General features: G+C 41.3%; 1 protein-coding gene across 5 annotated transcripts in view; it reads left to right on the plus strand.

Annotated features, from left to right (window-relative positions):
* Positions 1 to 25,844, plus strand: part of ARHGAP32 (Rho GTPase activating protein 32) — a 259,692-nt gene that overhangs the window by 54,455 nt on the left and 179,393 nt on the right. For 4 of the 5 annotated variants that reach the window (XM_069788195.1, XM_069788198.1, XM_069788196.1 and 1 more), the window contains exon 1: positions 14,611 to 14,760. The exons of the other annotated variant lie outside the window; for it this stretch is intronic. In XM_069788195.1, the coding sequence (XP_069644296.1) occupies positions 14,645 to 14,760 (116 nt within the window). In that variant the 5' untranslated portion in view covers positions 14,611 to 14,644. Of the gene's footprint in view, positions 1 to 14,610; positions 14,761 to 25,844 lie in introns of those variants that run through there. 5 annotated transcript variants of the gene reach the window in all.

Here is a 25,844-nt window from a genome sequence, read left to right on the forward strand (position 1 = left end):
TCAAACACAAAAGCCATTCTTACTAAAAAACTTTTTCTCAGTGTTTGGCATTTTCATATTTTTGAGTATTGTAGGTTACCTTGTCACCAGAGGGGAGGAAGGAGGGAGGCAACAAGAGGAAAACTTGGCAACAACATCTTTTAAATCTTTATTAAAGCCACTTGTAGTAAAACTATTAATATTTTTAGAAACACTTTCCCTGAGCAACTGTCACTTTCAACACTCATTTTTCTACTCAAAAAGGCATTTCAAGTCCATTTTGTTTTCATAATTTTCATTTAAATGCAGTCCCTTGAACTTATACAAGTGATAATTGGATACACAATTTACTACTTCTGGAATGCTGGGTGTTTGGCACTAACAGAATTTGAATTAAATCAGCTATGAGTTCTCCCATTTGATCTGTAGAAGACATGCCTGCAAGCTTTTCTTTAGTGATTTAAAATTACGGGGATGGTCTTGATTTAATTTGCAAATATCAGGCCTTCTCATAGGTAAGCCTAAGTTATATATTTAAAGTAAATCCATAAACAAAAGCTTATAATCTGGAGAGCTTGTAGTGACCATTAGAAGCCTGAAAAATAGTTCTATGTGTAACTGGGGTGCAATGCATCAGTAGAGCTTAAATTTTCTTTATTTTAGAATATCTTGATTTCTAGAAAGCTTAAAAAAAATTACAATAAAAAATGCTTTTGAAAAATTATTCTGCGTTTTCCAGATAATAAAACAGAGGGTGCACAGAAAAGGATATTACTGCCGCTGCAAATCTGAGACCCTTTGCAGAGGCATCAACTTTGGCACCAGTTCTGCTTTACTGTCGCAGCTGTTAAAGCATGAAATTGTCAGAAACATCCAAGTAATAAACTTGTGTGCTTGAAATCTATCTGGTGCTTCCCAGAGATTCATCCCTTAGGAGTTCTTCACAGTGTTTGTTTTCATGCTGGAAATATGAACATATTTAACAGTTGCATAATAGTGCAGAACATGTTTCAAAGATATTTATAAACAAGTTTCATAATGCTTCCCTGATGGAGTGGTCACCTCTTGCTTACGGGGTATTGGTGACAGTGGTTATATTCTAGTGATTGCTTTTGATACGCAGCTCTCTGAATCAGAGTCTGTCTTTGTGTTGGTACAGCACTTTGCACAGTAGGAGCTTCTAGCCAGTTCTGTAGCAGTATTGTAAAATAATTGCACTTGGTTTTCCAACTTTTTCTTCGGTGTGTCCTACAACAAACACAAAAGGAGCATGTGACTCCTCCACTCTGAGTTTGTGTTGCCCAGACTTTGTTTCATACAGTAAATATCAATCTGCATGTTTAGGTTTTAAGATATATTTATTTTGGGGCGGGGGGAGGTGACAGTTTTCATTTGGTGCTTTTATTTATATTTAAAGACCAGTCTCCTAATCCTTATTGTGGTAACTGTACACTCTTTTTATAAAAATACTCATCTGTAAATATTGATTATGATAACTTCTTTGCACCAAATTACAGCCTGCCTATGCCAGGGCATGATTCACCTCCTAGTGCATGGCAGTTGTCACCCAGGAGTCTGGCACTCGTGTTTCTTTTTATAGATTTGACTTGAACATAGTGATTTTTATTTTTTTCTCCCTTCCATTCCTCTTACAGAAATTGTGAGTCCCTGGACATCTTAAAAGCCACATATGGATTGTTGAAGCTTAAAAGTGACAGCCTGTTCCTCCTTGAAAGAAATCAGAAGAGTTGTGCCTGAATGTTCACCCATGTGATTGAACAAATAGGCGCAACAACGAGTGACTCCAAATGATCGGTGCCCTTTGTGTTCCCCTGGGAACACGTCTGGGTTCACATGGCCGTGGCCCTAACCTGCCGTACCGTGACCCTGTGCAGGCGCTGTGGGAAATCATGTCCTACTTACAGTAGCAAGTGCTGCTGTTTGGCAGGGGAGCCCTGCAGTGGGGGCTCCTGTTCTTCCTCCCCTCCCAAAGCTGCTTAGTAGTACAGCTACCTCGTTTTGCAAGCAAAATTCCCAGTCCTTAGTGTTGCGCCGAAAGAGTGGTGTAGTTGATTTAATGTCCAATTCTGGCACCGTTGTCACCTTTAAAAAGCAGTTAGGGGCAAGCTGAGTCTGTTTCATGCAGCTGTGGTTGATGTCAGTACAAGGATCTGCTGTTGGAGGTCTGCTCTTCAGCTGCCCTGTGGTTTACTGCAGAAGACTACGTGTTTCTCTGATGATGCGTAATGTGCTATCCTGCTAGACTACTTAAAGTCATGTTAATATTTGGTTTGAGTTAGACACTTATGTCCTTTCATAGTCTATGAAAAAAATGGTGCTTGTTTGGTTTATATTAGTGTTCAGAGGTGAGATTAAAAGGCTTATTTTGGCTCTAACAAAATGTGCAGGAGATTGCAAAGCCTGGGCCCACGTGGTGATTTCTTCTTGCTGCTTTATTGAGAAAGAGAAACCTGTATTGGTGAACCAGCATGGACTGTGAGAGATGGGGAAACAGAACTGGGACTTAGGGGACCCTGACTGAAATCACACAGTAATTCACTGAGTGTGCTTAGGCAAGTTATTTAATGCCCCATCCCTTTGTTTCTCCTCTGGCTTTTCTGTGCAAACTCTTCAGTTTTGTGAATGTTTTGGCTGGGACTATGGCATTGGATCTGTGCTGGGACTCCTAGACACTATTGCAACTAACTTTCATTGAATGGAAAAAAAAGTGGGTTTATTTGTTTTTCTTTTTAAGCGGTCTTTAATGATAGTAAGAACTCAAGCACTAGTATCTTCTCCTGTTTGGGGTTTTTTTTTCTGATTTACTAACATATTGTTTGATAGTTGTAGCACACCTGAAGTTTTGTAGCTGTTGAACACTCATGTCCATGGAACAGATGCTGGAAGACTGGAGATCTGTTTAAAATAACTTGCAATGAATGTCTAAGAAATCCTGTCCCTGTGACCCCAAAAGACTAGGGTGTAAGCCTTGAGCCACGGTTGCACAGGTAGTGCGCTTTTCAGGAAAATGTTGTATTTAGCAGGTTATGCTAGGTTCCTTCTCTTTAATTTGTGAAGCACTTGATTTATGCCAACAGCAGTTCTTTACGGAATAATGAAAGCAAGTTTGTGAACCAAAAGAGAGGTCAGCCTAACCAGTGAGTTGGCTTTAGGGAGAATGTTGCTTTCCCATACGTGGGATGTTACAAAGGATATAAACAACAGTGTTGTCCTCTCTTGCTCTTTTAGCTGAATTTGTCTGTGGTCTTCCCTGCTGCCCCCCCCCCCCCCCCATCCTTTCAAGCTCTGTTAACAAGCCTGTAATTTCAGGCAGTGAATGAGATGTGTTTTTAAAAAGCTGTGCAAGACCACTTTTCTCTTTAGCTGGAGCAAGGCAGGCAACAGGATAGTGGGTGACAGTGGAGCATCCTCACGCAGTCCTCATCTGGTAACTGTGTGAGGGTCTCCAAGAATCACTTGTGAACTTCAGGTTGTTGAACCTAGCTCTAGTGGTTTAAGCAGTTACCCATTAAATCTGTGATAATTAACATCTAGGGGGGAAAGGAGTGGTAATAATTGTAAACATCCCACCTTTTTTGCTGAATGAAGTCAGTCCAGTATATGTTTAAAAAAAACAGTATTAAGCATTGCATGTGTGTAAAACACTGTTTTTACCTGTAACCAGATAATCAACTACTACGTTTTATGAATATGTACTACAAAAGGCTGTACTTAACAAGTAAAAAACAGGCCTGCTGCAGAAGTTTGAGCATGAAGACAAAAAGCTCATGAAATCCCCATTTTGTTCCAATTACTGAGAAAATGCTTTAAATCTATTTTCCGGTTTGTGTTTAATTTTAGTTACCTGTGGATTTGTGGATGCTCGTAAATGTTACCTTGTGGAGATGGGAGAGACTGGGTCTGTTAGCTTTTTAACTGCTGGTTTTACACCTTGTGTGCTCATTACATTCTTGAAACTTAAGGAGGAAGCAACTTTTTAGCCTAGTGGGGGCAATTTCCAGTTGTCTGTTTAAATCTTTACTATTGTGTTTTCAGGGATGGTGGTTCAGAGGCCGGGTGGCCAGGGGCGTTAAAGTCTTGAAGTGCAAAACATCAGAGGCTGTGCTCTCACAACTCTCTGGGATAAATTACCACTGAACTACTTCCAAGATGCACCTTGCCCCCCCCCCCCCCCCCATTTTTTTCAGGGAAATTTTTGGTACATTTTACAGCTCCTTTTTCTAGCATGTGTTTAACAACTTCTCATATTGCCTTTCCCACCAAACCCATACCCTGCTGCATTAGGTGTTCTGGATGTTGGGCCTGGAAAGCAGGGCAGTAATATCCTTTTCTGTGTGTCCTTTTCCCCTGACCATAGCGCTTTTATGTTTTCTTGCTGTAACGTGCACCCAAGCTTCTTGGATTGTTGTTCTCCATGCAAAACTAATGAAAAATTTGCTAAAAGATTCCCCAAGCTCTTTTGCAATCTTCTTTTATTTTCTTATGATGCTGCTTAGGTTTATTATAGTTTAAAACGTTTAGATTATACCCATAAGGAAAGCAATTAACAAAAATCTGTGCATCGATGGATTGTAATGAGAGAAAATTAGATTTGTCTTTCATCTTCTTTTCTTTCCGTTTGAGAAAAAGAAAAAAAGTGTAATCTCTTCTTCATGTTCAAAACAGCCATTTTATTCTCATTTAACTCTGTTCTGTGTTAAAAAGCTTTAAGTGGTGTTTAAAAAAAAAATCCCAGAAGCTGTTCTTTGAGAAAATAAAGAATGTGTTTTTAAACAGAAAACATTTATGTCCAGCTTTTAACAAAACCAGTGATTTTTCATGAAAAGATTATAATAAAAATGTATACTGTTTTGTTTATGTATTCTTCTATCAATGGTAGCAGGAATTTATCCTTACCTTCGAACATGAGAAGACTCGCTGAAGCTTAGAGCTAGAGTGGCTTTCCTTGGGGGTAGGAGTAGCATTTTTTGCTTTGCAACATGTTTAAAAAACAAACAAAACCCAGTAACAGCAAAATGTTTCTCTGTCAGTGGGATCTTGGTGGTGATCTTTTTCTAGATGTAGAATGAATGTAGTTAGTGAAAGACATCTTGAATGACAGTTTCCATGAATGTTACTTTAAGCCTCACAAACCAGAATATTCATGTGTTTATCATGTGGGAATGTAGGAGAAGTTGCAGATATAGAACTTGGGACTGATCAAATAATCTCCCTGCGGGCAAAGATAAGACACTATCCTTGTGCAATGAGAAGTTTCAGCCTTATTTTGAAAGATCATGCGTATTCTGTTTCTTTCATGTTGTTTGTTTGTTTGTGTCCTTTCTGTTGAGCAGACACCTTCTGCAAAGCGCAGGCTGAAGTGTGGCCTCAGCCCTTCTTTATCTGGCCCTTACTATCATAGCTGGTACCACACCTGATTTATTTGGAGTGTTCCGGCTAGTTATATTTGCAAGTAATTGAGTCCTGCCAGTGCTGGGAGCGGAGCACAGCCTCTTCCAGAAGATTGTGAACACTTTTATCCATACTGTTGTGTTTTCCCCTCACTTTTCTTAGCTGCTTGACTTTTTGCAACTCCAGCCCTTTACGAGGCTATAATGGTGACATCCTAGATATCAGCAGGCTCCCTAGCTGTTCAAGTAATTCTTGAGCTTCTAGCATAGCTCCTTCATTGCTTTCATTTTTTTAGCTGCCAAAAGCCCTATTATCTTTAAGCAGTTGGGAAAAAGCCTTGTATAAGGGTGAGTGCCCAATTTGAGATGACCTGCTTGATGCTGGTTAACCCACGAGCTTTAAATACAGGTTTAATACCAACAATGCTGAAGTGTTTCCTCTCCCAGTCCTCACTCCTCCCCTGCGGTGCAGAACTGTCTGCCTTTTATGTGAGACTTCCAGCTGACTCCTTCCTCCTGTTCCTCCTGCAGCCAGACTTGTTTCTCACACTGTGACAGCACCATGCTTTGTCTGCCCTTCAGCAGTCCCAGTTGATGTAACTGGATCTCTTTCACTTCTTAAGCTTCCAAACTTGCTGCAGAGCAGGGGAGAGACTGTGGCCTGTGTTGTGCCTGGAGAAGGAATGCTTAGCATAGCCATTTTTTAGGACGGGGGGGGGGGGAATCATCTCTATCTGCAGCATAATAATGTGTCCCATGTCTGGATAAATTACGTGACTAAACTTCTCCCCTGTTATGTGAACTGACACATGACATTTGCTGTGTCTTGTTAACACTGGTGGTGGGCAGGTGCAAAAGTGAGTTTGCAGGAGTCTTAGTAGTAAACGCTTACCGGTGGTGGTGGTGGACCGAGTCCCTTGTTGTAAGCAGCAAGCCTGGTGGGAGATGAAGTCCTGTACTTTTTCAAGCATTCTTGGTGATGTTCTGGTATCAGGGAAGAAAGGCTTGTGTTAAGACCACTGGATACTTGCCTTAACTTTGGCTGGATTTTGTTAGCATTTTATTTGTCCATAAAAGATCTTGGCCTAAAATGTTGGTTTAGGGACAGCAGAAGGACGTTGCTAAAAACTAAAACCAAATGGCACTCCTCGACTTTCTCCAACCCCTCTCCATAAGTTTAACAATTGCAAGACTCCCTTGAAAAGAAGACTGAATTTTTTTTTTTCATTGTGTCAGGGTAAAGGAGTTTCTTACACAGAAACACTTGGGAAAGGGGAAACAGGACATTTTATGATAATGAAGGAATGAAAGAATGGGAAAAAGAATATAGATAAGGGGTTGTGGAAGGACTGAAATAACAGCAGGACAGTGAAAGATGTGAGTGGGAAGGTAATAAGGTGGAGAGCAGGAAACATGAAGGATGAGAACTTGAAAAAGAGAATGCAGTTGAGTAAGAACCTAGTAAAGCAAAGCAATGAAAAGAGATGTGAATAGCAGGGTAAAGTGGAAGTTAAGTGAGCTTTGTGGTTTGGCTCATTGGATGTGGCTTAAGACAGACTTTTGACTCTAGTGGAGGAGGAACAATTCTGAAAATGTCCTTTCACAATACGAGAGCAAGGGAGATGTCATGAAGAGTCATTTAAAGATGCCTTCATGCTGCAATAGGGTCCATGCAGAATCCAGCTTCAGTCAGTGAAGCTTCAGGCAGGCTTCACTAAGGTTACCACCTGCGGTGTGGTAGCCTGACTTCATTATCAGTCATTAATCACTAATCTCTAAAGAAGTAGGACACTATGTTTTATGGGTAAATGTGAAGAACCTGGCATGACACTTAATCCAAGCTCTGAGAGGTTACACAGACATCTTTGGTAATTTTTGAGTAATCATTCACCTTCTGTCTTTTCCGGCTCTCTGCTATTCACAATGAGCAATATCCTTTACTAGCGAGGTGCTTGGATGAAGTACTTGAATGCTGAGTGTAGAAAACAAAGGTGTAACTGCCTTCACATGATTAGAAGGAGTAGAACTGAGAGAACCTACAGAATGGGAATACCTAAACCACAGTATTTGCAAACTTTAATGTCTGAACAGGCAAAACTATAGGCCTGTTTCAGAGAGGGTCAGTCAGAACGAAAGGAGAATTATGGCTGTGGTAAGCACAGGCAGTAATAGAGTAGACAAAAATTCTGCTCTCCTTCTCTCCTTGCAACTGTCTTGGGGGATATTTTAATTGAAAGCTTTCATCCAGGAGGGTACTGAGGTGAGATAGAGGCAGAATTATTACCAGAATTACTACAGTGTATTCCTCTGAGTCAAATCATGGTTGGCTAATATAAGAAACAGAGCGGCATATTGCTACCTTTATGCCTGGGGAAAAAAGAAAACTAGAGTCCTTTGTATGATTGTGTATTTAGATACTGGGTGCCTGACAGCTACATGATAGCTGCTTAATGGAATTCCCGCCTCTCCAAGATGGAAAGCTTGCTGGTATGCAAGCATGGAATTAGATCCCTCCTGCTGCAGAGGATGGACTGTATGATCTCATTAGATATCTTTATGCAGCTGTAGGTGAACTGGTCTGATGGCTGGACTACCAACGGTGCTAACAGTTGACATGCATTTTTCAGCTCATACGACACAAAAGAGGATCAACTTGTGTGTGAAGAGTAGCTGGTTGAAAAGGGACTTGAGGAAATGTGGAATGATGCTCAGAAATGAGAGGGATGGGCAGATGGGGGAAGCATTTGAAATTTTTCAACTACTGTGCAATCTTTTGGGGTTATAGGTACATGGATGCTCAAAACACTTCCAGGATGTTCTTTCTGTTCCTTTGTTACTGCTAACCTCTTGCACTGGAGAAAAAGTTGCTCCCTTAGGTGCTCTTTGGGGGCCACGAAGCTGTTATCATTGACAGCTTTGACCTGGTTGCTGTGAAATGTGCCTGTGCCGATTTGCCATTTAATCTGTTCCCCTATTACTCAAACCCTGTGATTGCAGACTTGGCCACCTTCCACCACGGAACGTCTCAAACTGTGGCTCTCCTTCACCGCCTAGGCAATCCATTTGCATCATCAAGCTTTAATGAAAAGACAGTGTTGCACTCTTCCCCATGAGTTTTAAGGGTGGCAGAGTTCTTTACAGTAGTGTCAGGTGCCCAACCACCTTCTCTTTTCACTCAGCCTGCCTCTGTTTCTCTCTGCTGCTGAACCTGCTTCTGTGTTCTCCAAGTCTGGAGAAACCCCAAACCTGTGTGTGGAAATTACTGTGCTTGCTTTCCTCTCTCGTGTCTCTGTTCCCTATCCCTCAGGACTTTTTCTTGTCCTAGTAGTTTATCTTGCATTTTATGTAGGCTCATGAGAAACAGGTTTTGAACTCCTGATCCAAAAATGAAGTGGAAACAAGTCCAAGGCACGAACTACTCCTGAGCAGCTGTGAGGCTGATGATCTATTTCTACATAGCTAACTTCTGAAGATGTAAATATTTAACAAAGCTCGCTGTTACTTTTGTAATGCAGAGCTCTTTTTTCCATGTCCACACATTTGGGGGAAATACATTTCAAGTACATGCTCCCTCCCCTGCCATGTTCCTCATTTGCTAGAGGGCAGGTGCCTGAGGTATTGACAGTGCTGAATACGAGCAGGTGGATTGCCCAGACACACCTTGGACACAGCATTGCAAAGCATCTCTACAAGCATAAACTTGTACTGAGCAGCAGCTTGCTCAGACTGTTTGACGGAGGAAGAAAAGCAGTGTGGGAATACTGAAATTAGTCATCTAGTTTAGCGTCTGCTTCACGAGGCTGTTTCTCTTTACTTTGGAGTAAGGCTTCACTAACAATAAATTGCAGGGAGTACCTATTTCTTCTACTCCTGGCAGGGATACCACCAGTGAAGATTATGGTTCACGACTTAAAAACGCGTGCCACGTGTCCCATGCAGGATTTAGAGTGACGTAGCTGCTCCTTACCTTCCTCTTCATGTGTTGTTTCTAGTCAAGCTGAAGTATAAGCATCCTACTGTAGTTTTACACTTGTACTTTTTGTAGTACAACATTCAGATAAGAAAGGATTTAAAAGTTTTCAGTGTGGGTTCGACGGTGGATGTGTCACTCTTTACTGCATTAGTGCTGTGCAGAAGTGTCATAAAACAGGTCATGCTGTGCAGATGCTGCCGGTCTTTGCACCTGCGTTACGAGTGATGGCTCAACCTGGGCTCAGGTTTGGCGGGGGGGGGGGGGGGGGGTGTCGGGTAGGACACTGTCTGTTCCATGTGCTTGCTTGGCATCTCTAGCACTAGCTGTGGTGACGAGTGTTCCTTTAATAGCCTGTGTTGTGACAAAAATTATATGTGACACCTTTTTAAGAAAGGCTTGATTGGGAGTTGAAGGTGTTCCATGTTATGTAGCCGGTGTGAGAGGAGGTTGTTCTCTATATCTCAGTCACCTTCTTGAAGTCCTGATCTGAGGTATTTGCAGGGCTGGGTTTTTCACTGAGATCCTAAAGTGTTTCTCCTCTTCTCCTTCCCCTGATTCCACATACACGTATACGCTACAGTTTATTTGTAGAGAAATCAGTAATATACCTGCAGTAGATTAGTTGGTCATCAAAAGAACAAGGCCTATACCAAGGAATTCAGCATGGTAATCACTGTCATGGAGATGTAATAATACATAGCCGTATAAATGGCCTTTGAAGATGATCAATTGTGGAGGTGTGCAGTAGTGGCAATAGCCTTGTTTTTTAAGTAGAGCCTTGAGCATAGTTCTTGTACGGGAGAATGTGCAGGAATGCAAACTCCCTTTTGGTCAGGGATTGGAAGGTGTCTGCTGCAGCCTGCTTAGCATTTACGTTGTCTTCATGGGGAAGGCATGGCTTAAACCAGCCCTTCAGAAATTCATTTAACTTTAACCATACAAAAGGAGTGTCTGATGTGGTGAGGAGTTGAAAGGGTTTTACATGTGTTTTGTCAGTCAGAAATTGCAGTCTGGTTTTCTCTTTCTTGTGTTGTGATTCACTGAGTCCTTCCGGTATAAAAAAACCCCACCAACAACATTTTTCGTATAACATGAGATTGAACAGGCTATGAATGAGAAGGCAAATGTCCTGTCATATGCTTCAGTAGAGAGCAGTTTGTGACCTGTGTCATCAATTAGCAATGAAATAGTTCTCATCTTGGGCTAGCAGCAAGATTTTCTCTTAAATATTTTAGTTTCTTGATTCCAGCTGTCCAGTTGGTCTTCATGTTTCCTGAACTTGCTTCAGTGAGTATTGAGCAATGCCTTAGCTAAAATCATGCTTGCAATATATAGTCTGAGAACGGTGTTGCTTCAAGTGGTTTATTCAAAAATATATATATATCAACATTAAAATATTTTCCCATTAAAATAATTTGCTGTTGGAATCAAAAGCATTCCTACATTATCTTGTCGTGTATACATTATTAATTGCAATCCATTTTTAATTGAATGAAAAAGTATCCTAAGAGGAACGGAGGAAGGCTGTCTTGCAGCATCCTCGCTCTTTCTTTGTCTAGATAACCTCAAGCAATTGAAGAGGGTTAAATTTAAAATCCACTTGCTTGCCATTTTATCTTTTTAAATGGAACAGGGTTTAAACTCAGGGAAACTATTGAAGGAGAAGTGAATGTATTGGCGGAGGTGACAAGTGGTATTCAAGTTGGATAATTTTCTTCTTTAAGTGGTTGACAGAAGTTTCTGTTAGGACAGAATTGTCTGAAACAGGAGTTCTTGTTGCAGTTTCCCAAAGTTTATCTAGGTAGTAGAAAGCTAAATCATTATGTAAATCTAATTATCATTCTTGTGAGCTATGTCAGCCTGGAAGTTAGTAAGTTGGTCATGAGTGCAACTGTGTCATGAAGAAGCTTTCCAGATTGGAGATTTTTTCTTAAATTTGATTCTGCACTACCCTCTGTTACCCCAAGGATTAAGAGATAAAATGTTTCCAAGCTCATTGCTAATTTAACAGAAAATTGGAGCTTGCAGTTAGTGATATCATTCTGCTCTGTTCTCTTAATTAAAAAAAAAAAAAAACCACCAACAAAAAAGCCCCAACAATTTGGGTCAAAATTTTAATTTTGTTTTGCTATTATTATGATAATTTAAGCCCTAAATAAAGATAAAGTGTAGCTGACTGGAGACCAGATCTTGTCTGCATTAGAAAAATGATCCATTACTGTCAAAACTTGTCCCAGCAGAACTAATCAAGCTCATGTGCAGTAAAGCTGCGTTAGTTTACATCAAACCATAGCACAGTTTTGAGCCTGGTCTTCTAAGAGATGTCTTAAAGACCTTTTTAAAATGTGGCACATGTGCACAGTAGTGTATCTTAATAACTAGTGAACTCGTGTTAGCTGTGAAACAAAATACTTACTATTGTTTAACTATAGAATCCGGAGCCCTGGTCTTGAAAAAAGCTGTGCTGTACTGAAAAATGTACAAATAAAAAGCAAGAGAGAGTCTCTGGCCTTGGTGAATTTACGGTCAAAGTGCAAGATGACAGGTAGTATCTGAAAGATGGAGGAAGAGTTGGAGATGGTATCTCTTAGCATGGCTGGCAGTGGTAATGTCATAGAAGCATGAAGAAACAACAGCAGAGCATATTCTTCTGCTGTGCCCCCAGCACCTGGATGCCATTGGTAATGGATATGCTAAACTTCTGTGCACTAGTAAATGCATCTTCTCTGTCATACTAATTGGTTCCAGCTAGTTGGCAAGAGTCTGTTTTGGAGCTGTACAGTAAATACATTTGCTTAAATTTTTCACCACAGCTACTTCTGCTCTGCTGTTAAGCACAATAGTAAACCTTAAGCTATAACAGATGCAGTGTGGACAGTATTTGTTGAGTTTTTATGCTTTATCACTTTATAAAATGACAGCTTTGTTTTTGCTTTGTTTGTTACTGTTTTGCAACAGTAACAATCCAATCAGCTTGGATTGAACACTGATCGGTTGGATCAGCTATGGAGCTGGGTTTTAGCTTCACTCTTTTAAGTAGTGGGTTGTCCTCTTTCTGTGGTTACCTGAGGGTGCAGCAAAGTATTTTATTGTAGTACAGCTGGGTGGTGAATTTCCACAGGTTTTCTCACCTTGTGTTCTCATTAATGTCAGTGGTTTGGGGTCCCGGACCAGCGCGGAGCTCTGTTCCTGGCTCCGTTCCCATCACCTTGTGCAAACCCCTTCACTCTTGCGGTGTGCTTCTGTTTTCTCCTGTCGTGAAGTTTGACTCTAGTTGAATTAATTTACCCACTCAAGTCAGAGAGGTCAAAACCGCAAGTTGAGGGATCTAGTCCCTGAGATGAACCCAACCAACGTACTCTGCTCTCTGCCACAGGGAACTGCAGGTGGGGGTGGTCGAGGGGGAAGGAAGAGTGTTGTAATAGTTCCTGAAGCCCAGCAGCTACTGATGCAAAGTCAGAATAGGTTTTTTTTCTAAATAGGCATGTTGTTTCCTATTCAGTTCTTCTATCTTTAGCTTGTCCCATTCCTGCATGTCCGTTTTGGTGAAACAAAGGAAAATTAGCATTGGGAGAAAGGGATTTAGAAACAATCATTAGGCTTTCTAGGCACAGAACGGGTATAACCTGTTTGACTTTGCTCACGCTTTGCCAAGCTTGCATCTTCCCCTTCTCCTGTAAGTGCTGAACTAATGGTTGGCACCACTGACTCCTTATGCGTTAGGTCTAATTAACAAGGTTATTGTCACTCAGTTATACAGCGTTTAGCAAACAACGTTGATCCAACCATTTAAAAAAAAGAACAGAGTTGTACCGACTGTTCTGTATAATTTGGGATTGTGTAGCCTCTTCTGCTGAATTTTAAACAAAAAAAGTGTTTTTATTTCATAAATCTTTTCTCTTTCTAAACTTGGTATCTGACTGAGTCCAAAGAGCACAGAGTCAGTATTTCACACGCCCAAAATCTTCACTTACAGCTGATAACCAAGAACATCTTCAGCAGTCCTGCTGAGTTGGAAGAACTATGTGCAAAAATCAGGTACCTTTAGGTTGGGTGTTGAGTTTCCACGGGCTGCGTCCGGACGGTATCTAATATCGTTGGTTACAAATTACAGCATGCATGTTTGAGCTAGAGCTTCAGCAAACAGTAGCAGTAATAATAATACAAAAAAAACTGGGGCCATTTTACAGAAGTGAGAATAGCTCTGCATTTTTGCGCCAACACGGAAAGATTAAAACGACTTGATCAAGGTCACGCAGCAAGCTAATGGTAAAGCCAGGACTGGAAGCCAGTCATCCATCATCTGAGCTTTCCTCTTTATTTGCTAGACCTCACTGCCTCTTATGGATATCTAATCATCTAGCCCGCTGCAGTGGTGGTCTGATGAAAGACTTCAGTCTTTTGATGGGATTTGAAAGTTGGGTAATAATGCTTACTTCCAATTTACGGTTTAGCGTATAAACCAGAAAACGTAATACCGGTTTTTACACAGCTCCTTTTAAAACTGGCTGCGTAAACACGGAAATGAATAAAGCCTTGCACGTCTCCTCTGGGAAGCCAGTAAATATTACCCTGTTTTCAAGAAGGAGGAGGCCGAACAGCAAATACATTAATGTAATATATCCAAGGTTACGCAGTTGGCAGAACTGGGAATAGAGTCCTGCTTTTATGCCTCTTATTGGTCACTTGCATCGGAGTTGCTGAAGTTTTATTTAGGGGTAAAGACATCCAGAGCAGGTAAGGACCTCCCCGCATGGATCCGAGGGCCAGGGGAGGAGGTGCGCAGGACAAAGAAATTCCTTTTCCTCCCTCCGGCTCGGGAAGGGTTACAGCTGAAATGCCTGTAACAGCCTCAGGAAAACATGAATCAGTGCTAGCGAGGGGAGGCGGAATGGGAGCCCAGAATCGCAAGCTCGTTTTGTGCTTTTCGCTTATAGACACCTTTCCGGGGGGGTTTCAGTCCAGCGTTTTGGGAGGGTCTCGGCAGAGCTGACGTTGAGCCGGGCTGTGCTGGAAAGCAGATCGTGTTCCTGTGCCGTGCCATTAAAGAGGAGGCTGGGCGCGTTGGTGGTGTGGGGTGGGAGGACTGGAGAAGGTGGGGGACACAGACACCCCCCCCCCCCCCCCCCCCAACCTCAGCCCTTTCTCCTCGCCTCCTCCCCCGCTCCCCTCCGCCGGCCTCCAGCCAGCTGCTCCTGCGGAGCCAGCGGGTGAGTGTGCAAGTGTGAGCGTGGGTGAGCGTGCAAGCGCGTGTGTGAGTGTGCAAGCGTGTGCGCGCAACATGGAGGGAGGGACCGGAGCCGCCGCTGCTGCTGCTGCCGCCTTTACCAATATCTATACGGCAGCTTTCACTGCGGGAACGATAGGAACTGGAAGCAATCTTGATGAAGCTGAAAGGTCAGTACTATCAATAAATCACCCGCAGATAAATGCTCCTCGGAGATGCTTTCTTCCCCCCTCCCCACCCCCCCTTAACCCTATTTTCTCAGAAACGGAGTATTCAAATGTTACCGTATCTCCAAGGAATGCAATTGTTTCCCAATTGCAATTGTAGCCAGCGATGTCTAATAAAAATGTAGAGCATGATTTGAGAAGGCAAGCGTGTCATTTTCATATAGCAAATGCAACTTCATTTTAATTTTTAGTGTATTTTTAAGCATATGTATACAGCTGTGTATCTTTTAAGTGGTTGAGTATTTGAATGGAGAAAGGTTAATTACCTTCTTCAATCTGATTACACTATGTAGGTTACACTAGCATATAGAAAGCAGACAAAGTGTAATTTTGCATCCCGTTCTTCATGTGATAGTGCTCCTTGAGGCATTTTCGGGTAAAGTGTGTAGAATGTGGTTATTAGCGTGACTGAAACTTGCATTTTTTTAAAATCAAAAATGTGATATATCCTGTCCGTTGCAGAGTAGAGCACATACTCTGTACTTCGGCTGTGTGAAAACAGCAATAGTCACAAGGGTTCTGTGCTGAGCATTTTTTTTTTTTTTTTTCCCCTTTCTAATGGATAACTAAGTGCTGTTGATATGGTGTGGCTTTAGGAGCAATAGTTCTGGAGGGCCAGGTTATCATGTAGTTAAAATTCTTGTGGAGTGAGACAGTGCTGATTATCTTCATGGCAAATCGTCTCCTTCACCCTAGGCTTGGATTTGTACTGTGGCTGATAGGAAATAAGCCTAGTGCTGTTGCAGTTCAATTGGGATTTTCTACTTCAGGGCTGAGAGTGCATAAATGTTTACTGGTGGAAAAAAAGGAGGGAGTTGGGGAAGCAGTATAATTTAAAACTTGCCGTCTTGGGCATGCTGTTACCACCTACCTGGTTTACAGATCAAGGCTGTTTCTACCAAACTACAAGTTATTTATGAACATAGCTGCCGGAAGCTGGAGACGCGGGTTCTTATTTCACTGTATAATACATTATCAACAAAGTCTTGATAATTTATGCTAACTCCACCCACTTCAGCTCACACTGCCAGAAACCAAAGGAGACTAGCTCCTACCAGCACTGCAAAATTTCTCTGAATTTGTCTGCATTTTCTTTCTTTCTTTCTTGAAGTATTTGTCCTTGGAAAAGCTGCTGCTGAATATCTTCTCATGGATTGTACTACCTAGTGACTTGGGTACTGTGAGAAAGCTAGTTGGGTAATTTTGGTTCCACTTACTTAGAAACAAAACTGTATTTAAAAATCAAACGTGTATAGTGTGCTAATGCTGAAGTCTTTACTCCCCAACTTCCTTTGTGATGGAAAAAGCACAATACGCAATATTTGTCACTCACGTATACAGACACACACATGCCGTAGAGGATTTTGTAAATAGGAACACCATGATTTTTGTTTGGTGTGAATTCCCTTGGGAATGTGTGGAGCTCACTCCGAGTGAAAGCTCTGACATTTGTGAGTAGCTGGCAATGTCAGTGTGTGGAATACCAGGTCTGCGGCTAAAGACAGATGGAGTTTAGCAATGATTTGATACATCCTATGGAGCTTTCTTCCAAATGGATCTAGTATTTCAGGGAAGTCTGCAGATTAAATATGCTTTAGTTCTGGCAGTGACAGTCCCCTTTTTTTCGCTGCTTGTGCAGATAGCCCAGAGCATGACAGAACTTTGTCTTAGCTTATTATAGTTGACCGTCCAAAGGGGAGATGTCTTACTCGTGTTCCCTCAGTGTCCGGCTTTTCAGGGTAGAGATAAGAAATTGTGTTGTTTCTTAGAAGCAAGACTTGCATTTAATAGGATTATAGAAGTATTTTTAACTTCATGCTCTCAGTCCAGTGCTCCTGACTGATACTTGGAGTATGGGGAGTTTTCTGATTATTGATATAAAAGTAAATCTAGACAGAACGAACTGTGCTGTGTGCTGATGCATATTTTCTTCAGGGGGAAAAAAAAAAATCTTTTTCTGAGCGGTACATCTAAAGGTTGCAGAATCCTTGCCCTACCTGTAGCAGTAGCTTTTTGGCTGGAGGGGAAGAGGGACAGAAAACAGCAACTCCCTGAGCGTGTAGAAAGAGCAGACGTTCCAAGGGACAGCCGGATCACAGCACAAACAGCAGAGCGGTGTATGTTACTTCGGATAGATAGCATCTTCTTCGGGGCCAGTCTTCGGTGATTTATGTTATGCATAACCGGTTCTGGGTGACTTGCCGTGCCATGACGTTACCTCTGCCTGAGCTGCCCGGGGACTGCTGAGCTGCCTTTGCTCCTGACCGCCCTGCACCCTCTGCCTCCGCTTACGCAGCTTTCCCATGCTCCAGCGGTGAGGAGGGGGCTCTCTCCAGCCCCCCAGGATGCTTTCCGTGGAAAAAATCCCTGCGTTTTGTTTTACGGAAGGAGGGGGCAATTTCCTCAGAGCATCAGCAAGCACGTCCTTTGCTCCCCCCGGTTGTTTTTGCAACAATCAGCATATCAAATATACTCTGTGACATCTCTTCAGTATTTTTATGGAGAATACTAAAAAAATTGTTTAATCCCTCTTTGCCAAGCTTTTTGGTTTAATCTTTCTTTGCTTGGAACCATGTTTCTTCCCATTGTTTGATACTTTCTGAAAACTTCAGGCCCTGGTATCCGGGATCAGAAAGTAATGTTTCGACATGCTGCTCATGACAGTGGTCATTAAAGGAAGGTAAATCCCCTATCTTTCACCTGTGGTCCTGTGTCACAAAAAGGAATGTTATTCCCAGCTTCCATTCAGTTATCAGCCTGGAGAAAAGGAAAAAACCAAAAAAACCACAGAATAGGTGGTGGAGGGGAGAAGCAAGTTGACTTTGAAATGGTGGATGTGATGGACAGAAGGCAGAAGAACTGGGATGGGGTCTGAGCTTTCCAGTCATGAGGATAAAGACCAAAGCAGGCAGCTGTTTTGACTTAGAACAGGGTAGATTTCAATGTGTATTCATGTAAAAAGAAAAAAAAGGCAGATGTACACCTTTTGTGTATGCATTTGAATGAATGTATATTGGAAATAGTAACAGGAGGCAGTGGCAAGGGCTGAGAACTGGAGTAGGCATCTCAGTTTCATTCAGTTTCTTAGAATGGCAACATACTGTTGTATCTTTACTGTTTGTTGTTCTTGTTTATTGTTGAAGGAGCTTTCTGTGTACTGTTTCTGGAGGAAAAAAAAATGTTTGCAAACATGTTTGAAGTGTATATCCAGAAAACAAATTAAAATATAAACTTCAGCACTTATGTGTGTTTCACGCTCATGCCTGCTGCTTTGTTCTGGCCTAATGGTAGGGACCAGAGTGTGATTTAGAGTGGGGATGATGGCAGGAAACCGGGGAGGAATTTGAACTTGGTACCCTTGCTTTGAAGCAGCACTTATATTGTAGCTTCTCTTACGTCCTGTGTTCATTCCTTCCAAAACTGTGAATGTGACATTTGTTATCCCAGCACCTCTGGAGACACCTCAGAGGTGATGTAATACCTGTTTTTCTGTCAGTTGCCTTTTCTTACGCAATCCCTAATCTAATCTGGTTTTCTTCCTTTGGGTAAAACAGTAAAAAGCGCAATACTTACTAAAAGATCTGTTACAGTTTTCTTTCAAAGCTGATAGCAACCAGCGTCTGGTCCGAGATGCTTTGTGGTGGCACACTCAGTTACAAGAGGTGGTGGTCGTAACTGGCTGCACAACGTTCGGCAGAGCCAAGCGTGACCTCCGCTCAGCTTTCTGCGCCAGGAACAGTGCGTATGTGTTGGATCATCTGTGTTAGCTCATCATTGTGGCTTCCACTTTAATTTATAAAGGGTTGCCCGCCTTGCATTCCCTTGCAGTAAGTCCCATGGCTGAATAAACTTCTGAAGCATCCAGAAGATGACAGTGCATTACTGCTTGTTGGGTTACATATTTACAATTACTCTAGGTTCACTTTGAAGCTCCTCGGAGGCCTGAAATCTCTGGTTAATCAAACTTGGGGAAGGACTTTTAACCTGACACTTCTTGTGATGTTAGAGACTAGAAAGCCCTTGTTACGCATGCTAAGAGTTTAACGCAGCTCTTTGTTTTTTAATTCAGACAGTTCAAGCTGGGGGCAATTTTAGCTGGCTGATCACAAGCATCCTATTGCTTGTGCTGAAATAAGGTGATGGCTTTGTTGGATGTTGAGCTGATACACAGGCGGTGGTAATGGTTTGCTTTCTCTTGGCAAATGAATTTAAGGCAGTGCATAGTCCTGATGGGATTTCACCACCCTTAGAGGGGGTGGTTCTGTTGTTATGACTCTCCGCTTGATCTGAGTCTCTGGGTGCAGCTCACTGTTGTAGACCAAATGTGACACACTAATCAACTCCAGCAATGTGTGTTTTCTTCTTTTCATTATGTATTATACAGCAATTTTCCTATTCACAGCGCTATTCAATAGTCAAGGATTTCTCAACATTTTTCCCCCAGGGTTTATAAATTAGTGCTCCAAACCTTGTTCAGGATTGGAATGTAGCAGATGAGATTTCAGCCCTTAAGGAGTGTTTTAACCATGCAAACATGCTTTAATTTCTGGCCACGTTTCTTCATTTGTGTATTTCAGAAGGTTTTGTCCTTTTTAAAAGTGAAATGTAAGAATATAATAGACAAACTTTTTTCTGAAACATAAACGCAAAATTTCCAAGCCTTTTCAATCTGTTCTCTGTACACTTTCTCTTACTGATACTTCAATGGAATAGCTTTACTTACTGTATTAGACAAATGTAATTTGTAAACATACGTTGTATCTCTTTGCAGCTTGTTCAGTGTCACTCTGCTGAATTCTGTTTTAGGAGTGTAAGTGTGCTGGACCAATGCATGTCATGCTTTTTAAAAAATTATTTACATAAAATACCCAACTATCTTAAGTGCATATGCCTATGGTGACCATGTGAAAATCTATTTGTTTTCTAAATAAAGATGTGCTGGGAGGAAAATTTTGAAAACCATATCGATATATATCATGAGATCAAGAGTCAAAAGGTAAATAAAAAGCACTAAACTACTTACTACATTTTTTTTTTGTGGTGTCTGAGCAAATCTCGTCATTCGGAGTGATGGGAAGAAGGGCCATGACACAATGTTTTCATGTTTTCCATTAGTGATACAACATTAAAGCTAGAACTCTGTATGGCATCAAACACACAGCAAGCCCCTTGCTACACTTGAAATAAGAGTGAGTTTTGACCTCAGACATGTGGCCTAACACACTTGTTCATGTGTTTGAAACTTAGACGTTCTTTTTGAAAATAATGCCTGTAAGCCATCCCAGCTCTTGAAGACTATCTTTAACGTGCTTTTGCACAAGCAAAACCCACTTTGAAATCAACTCTTGGTAGTGTTAGTCTAGGGGAACATCCAAAGTGTAGGAGCAGATTTGAAGAATTTTCTGAAGTTAAATTGGTCGCATATGGTACACCAAAGGAAAAGCAGGCTAGATGGAGTACTTTCCTAGCCAGAAACAAGGCACGGGTTGCGAAAAATAAAACAAGAAGAGGAAACTGCAATGATGTCTTAATTTTGCACAGTTTCTTCTGATGCACGGTGTTGACAGCTTCCCTTTAAAAGGGGACTTTCCCAGCTTCTTATACTACCAAGGGAGCTGCTTATGGGCACACATGAAAATACTTAGATTTTCATAGACTGACAATCTCCATTCCCTATTAATGATTGAGGGAAACAAGGCCAATGTAAGATATCAGTTTCAGAAGATGGTTGTTCTGAAATCCGAGTATTTGTGGTTGCAGAGAGCCATTAAATTCATGCCCAGAAGGTTAACCAAAGCTGTGTTGACTTTTTTTGTCTACAAACTAATTTGTTTAATACAGCCACGGTTGCGCATAGCTTTTTGCAGGAGCAATATAATGAGATTAACAAGCCTCTGATCGCTTCCCTGTCTGATACTTAAATCCCCATGGGAAGCTATGAAAGTGTCAGAGCTCTGTTGCTCTTGTATGGGGACCGCGCTGGCAAAGCTGAGAGTTGTTCTTTGTGTAAGATGTTGTAGATTTGGTTGCTGGGATGATGAGTAGCTAAGCTTCAATCTGTAGCCTTGGAGCCAGTGTGATTTTTTTTAAGAAACAGAGAAGAGATGCTGAGGCTGCCAGCCAGGGGGTTCATTATTGGAAAGAGAAGACAACCACGGTCCTCCTTCCCCCTGCGATACTCTGAAGAGGGAAGTAAGTTTCATAGGGAGATAATTATGCTACTGGAAAAAGTGCTGTGACAGCTCACAGCATCACAAGTGGAGTTCTTGTGGGGAAAAAGCCATGTTAGACATAACAGATTTCTTCCCTTTTTCTCCCAGTTAGGTATGGTGTATATGCATAGTGTTGTCCTGAAGCACTTGGTACTCATCTCCTTGCCTTTGCTTTCGTTGCCTGCCTCAGGCTAATAGGCACTAAGTTTGTTGTTTTTAAGTGGCATAGCCCACAGTCTGATTTGGCATACAGATTGACACCTGAATTATTATTTTCCCCTGCTTATAAAAGCATGCATGATTGAATGATTATGAGTGCAAAATTAGAAGCTTTTTCTTAAAAAGAAAACTAAAATGAGGGAGGATAGTTTTATTTAAAAAACCAAGCCCACAACTCGGTCTTAATTTTGAAGCAGCATTGTATTCTGACGCTTTCTTCACCCAGTGCCTTTAGCATTATTGAGATATTAACAGTTGCGATACATATTTTTGTGGCAATCTCCACCAGTCTCCATGTTAGATCTCTCTGTGCACATCCATAGCTTACAGCCCCTTCTGTTTAAGGTACATGCCTGATATTTAATTAGTTTCCCCCAGTTTCCCAGTGGGGCCTCTCCAGTTGGCAAAAATGGCTTCTCTCCAGTTCTTGAGCAGTGGTTAGCTTGGTGGAGATGTTGCTCTTTGGCTTGTGTGTAGGACTGATTACTTGTAGGAATAATACCTCTTTTCTCCACGCGTCAGTGTATGTTAGCAAACATTGGAGACACATGAATCACACAAAAACCTTTTCTCCAGCAAACGCCTCTGGTTTTGAATACATTCTCCCTTTCAAGGGCTTGACCACACATGGAACTTCTCAGGAACAGCTGCTCACAAATAATTCCAGATGCAGACTGACCCTGAATACAATGTTGTATTCTGTATTGGGCCTGTTTATGCTGACCTTTTCCAATCTCTTTTATTGCTTTTTAAGATCAGGACTATCTCTTTGCTCATTTAAAATATAAATTCTAGATACTTTCAAATCTCAAAATTCACACGCAGAAGCTGAAGCTACTTTTACTCGTTGCTCTGTTCTTCTCTCCGTTTGGGGCTGGCAAATTGAAGGCGCTTTGCTGCTATTGTGACTGTCCCTGTAACAAGAACTGTAGGATTTGCAGGGTCGGCAGAGCCATCGGGCACACAAGCAGTGAATACTGGTCTGTGCTTTGCTGCATGTGAACTTCAGGAGAGAACTTTAGCTCCCCGAGAACTAGTTACTCAGTTACACGCACAGGTCAGAAAGGCTAGTATGATGTGGCAAGGCAGCATCTGAACTTCTTGGCGACAAGACTTTGTGGAGATAAAGATTTCTTTCCTTTCAAGGAATATTGAATTCAGCTTCTCGATTATGATTTTCCTTGTTTCTTTTTCTTTTTTGGTGAGGAAATGTCAGAGCAAAGATAATTATAAATCCTCTAAATTATTTTCAGATGCATCAACGTGCAGTCAGTTGAACAATGGAATGTATACTTGACCGCATTTACACAGAAATCAGCCAGGAAAGCCACCAGAAAGAGTAGGGCTGGAATTGCTTGAACCTTCTTGGCTGCTCACTGTGCAAGGAAGAGCGTGTGTAGTTATGCCAGCTGGAATGCAGCTGCTCCTTAAATCTGGCACCTAATGTCGAGTCCTGTCAAAGTACATAATGTTGAAGAATCTTGATCAGTTTGTTTGCAGACAGAGAAGTATCAGTGAAGACTTGACTTGCAAGGGTGAAGTGCTGTTACGTCTCTGTATGCGAGTCTTTCAAACTTGCTACTTTGAAGATGAAATTTGTGTGGGTTCACAAAACCATGATGGGTTAATCTAGGACAAAAAAAAAAAAGAGGGGGGGTATTCATGTAGACGGCTAGTGGTTCCACAGATTATCAGTGGCTCTACTCCCATTCAAGCTTGTGCTCCATCAGCAATCTGCAGCTCTCCAAAATGACTCATACCGTCTGGAGTACAGTCCTTTTAAGAGAATTTGATAGCACTTAGTGATTTTGCTGTGCACTTTTTCTGTGGATTCTGTGGAGAGAAAGGTTTAGTGACATGTGTGATGTTACTGAATGTGTGATGTTACTGAAAAGTGCTATATAAACGCACATTTCAATGTCATTGAGAACAATAGCGTAAGTACATGATGCTAGTTCATGGGGCAGAAAACTCCTAGGCCTTTTCAGTACTTTCAGCTGCTCTGATCAGTAGTGAAGATGTTAAAAATACTTGATATGTTTGGATGCTAACACAATGTAGCTGTGACATTAAATTTTGGAAAACATTACTAAAAGGAAAGAAGTTAAAACTGATTTGGTAAACTGTTTTTCTGGTTTTTGTTTGACTTTTTTCATACCTTGTAAATTACCATGGCAGAAATTAACAACAGAAAATTTCAGTTTATTTTTAGTTCATGTGTTTCCTTTTGTGTTCAGTCCTTGGATGTGGGGGTTACAGTGGGGTTAATGCACTTCTTTTACTGGCAAATAGCACAAGCAGGCATCCATCACAGATAAAATGAGAAGGGGAAAAGCATCTGTAATACCATGAAGTAAATAATTGCATATTTTCTGTTTTTCTTCCTTCCCAACTGCAGATGTGACTCACTTTTTATGAGCAAATGCTGGATTAAAGAATGAGATCAAGGTGGGTGAAAGAGAAGGCCTGTCTTAAAACTGTCATGCAGCTGTGTTAGGAGCATATATCTACCTACCTTTGGGAGATACTAACGTTAGTGAAATCACGTGCATACACAATAGCAGAGTGAAAAAGGTAATATGCACTTGCGTATGTTATACCTTTTCTTTCCTGTTCTCTCTCTCAAGAGAATGGAAAACAAGTTCATTAGTGGAAATAGCAGGGATATCTTTTTTTATGTTGGTTTGTTGCATTGTTTGGTGTCCTAATGCAGTAGACTGACATTTTATAAGTTTGAAATTCGTTTGGTTAGAACATCTCACTGTCGTCACACATGGAGTGTTTCGACTTTTTCTCTGCCTATTGATGTTATGTTTCTTTTGCCTGTGCTTGAGGCTGGCCAGGGCACACGATGATCTCGTATGTGACGTGCTTCCCTTTTATGAGTGAGAGAAGTGAAGAGTAACGTATGGTCCAGTGCTGACTCATAGTCCTGTGCTTGAACAGAGTGCGTATAACACTTAATTTAGAGAGATCGGAACAAAATTACCAGGCCTCCCAAAAGGATTTCTCCATCTTTTTAATTCTAGCCTCTCTTCCATCTTCTTCTGGCCACTCACCTCTTCTATTATATGATAATACCTTATCCTAGTGCCAGCCTGTGCTACTTTATACCGAAGGTGGTGGCTTTTGCCATTCTTTGTTTTCTTGTGGGATTCCCTACCTAAATTAGGTTGCATGTATGCAGTCACTCCAGAGACTGAAAGACTCATTTTAAAGAAATGCCGATCTACTAGAGTGGCTTTTCATCTATACTATGACTGACCCCTCAAGCATTTAAAAAACAGCAGTCAAGTCACTGACAAATCACAAGATTGACTTTAAAAATTATGCCTTTTAAGGTGCGCTTTGATTTTTTTTTTTTTTTTTTTAATTTGCCTTCCAGTTTGAATTTTTAAGTGCAAGATGGGTCATGTTGTTCACCTTTCCTCTGCAAGATGATTTAATAATTATAGTGAAAGCTGAGAATATTTCTTAGCTGTTCGACTCCTTGACTTGAGCTTTGAAAATACAAAATGCTGAGAGATTTGCAGTGAAATGACAAGAAATTCTAACATTGAGTCTTGCACATTGTATTCTGATGTGCCTGTAATTCAAGGTCATGTTCAGTCCCAGTGACATTTATGCAGGTCATGTAAGTCCTAGTAGGTGGTCTGGCAACAAAAATATTTCCTCATTTCTCCTCAGCTCCTTGAAAAACAGCAGGCAAGATATTTTTTCTGCATGCGTGTTTATAAATTTGCACACGCTTTTTGTTACCTCTGAAGGGGGTCTCAAGTACAGCTTCACGTAGAATTGTGTTGTACTGTGGCAACTTCTGCTCTGTGCGGGGCTTTCTAAATATGTGCAGAAGGTAGGCAGCTAACTTCATCTTCCCTTCTCACTGGGTGAAGTTGGAGTTTCGGGTGCTGGAAGAGGCACTCAGGTAGTGCTGTTCGCCTTGTGGAGTAGTCGTTTGTCTCTTACAGGGAAATGAGAGCAACATGTATATATATATTTTAATTATTTTTGTATGTCATGTTGAAGTACTGTGAAATATTGCTTTGACTTTAGAGTATGTAATGCATTTCACGAACTCCACAGAAGCAAGGGAAAGACAAGGTGTTGATCTCACTGGTGCAGCAGACTTTGCAAATGAGATTTCGTATCTGATTACAGCTAACAATATATCGACATAGGATATGGCATTGGTAACAAATACCCATTGAGATGTAAAAATGTTGTTGAACACCAGCTGATGCCCATGCAGGCTTTTTTATTAGTACCTGACCTCTTTTTGAATCAAGATGTGCCTCTGTATAGGGAAAATTTTTGACAATCCCCCATGGCTCATAAAAGAACAGAAGGTAACTTTTTTGGTCTATTCTCTCTTGTGCATACACAAAGTTTTCTTAGTGCCTGCTAAGGAAAAAGTATTACCAGGCAGGCTGGATGCACAGAAATTGAAAGACTCATAGGAAAGAACTTCAGACTGCTACTTACTGGAAAAAAGGACATGTGCAATTATAGATAAAATGTATGCTGTGGGATTGCATGGAATTTTGAGGACAATACATCTCTGGCAACTTACCCTGGTGTTACCTGCTAGAAAAAAAC

The sequence above is a fragment of the Haliaeetus albicilla genome, chromosome 7 (genome assembly GCF_947461875.1).
Source record: "Haliaeetus albicilla chromosome 7, bHalAlb1.1, whole genome shotgun sequence".
In the NCBI taxonomy this organism is placed as follows: Eukaryota; Metazoa; Chordata; class Aves; order Accipitriformes; family Accipitridae; genus Haliaeetus; species Haliaeetus albicilla.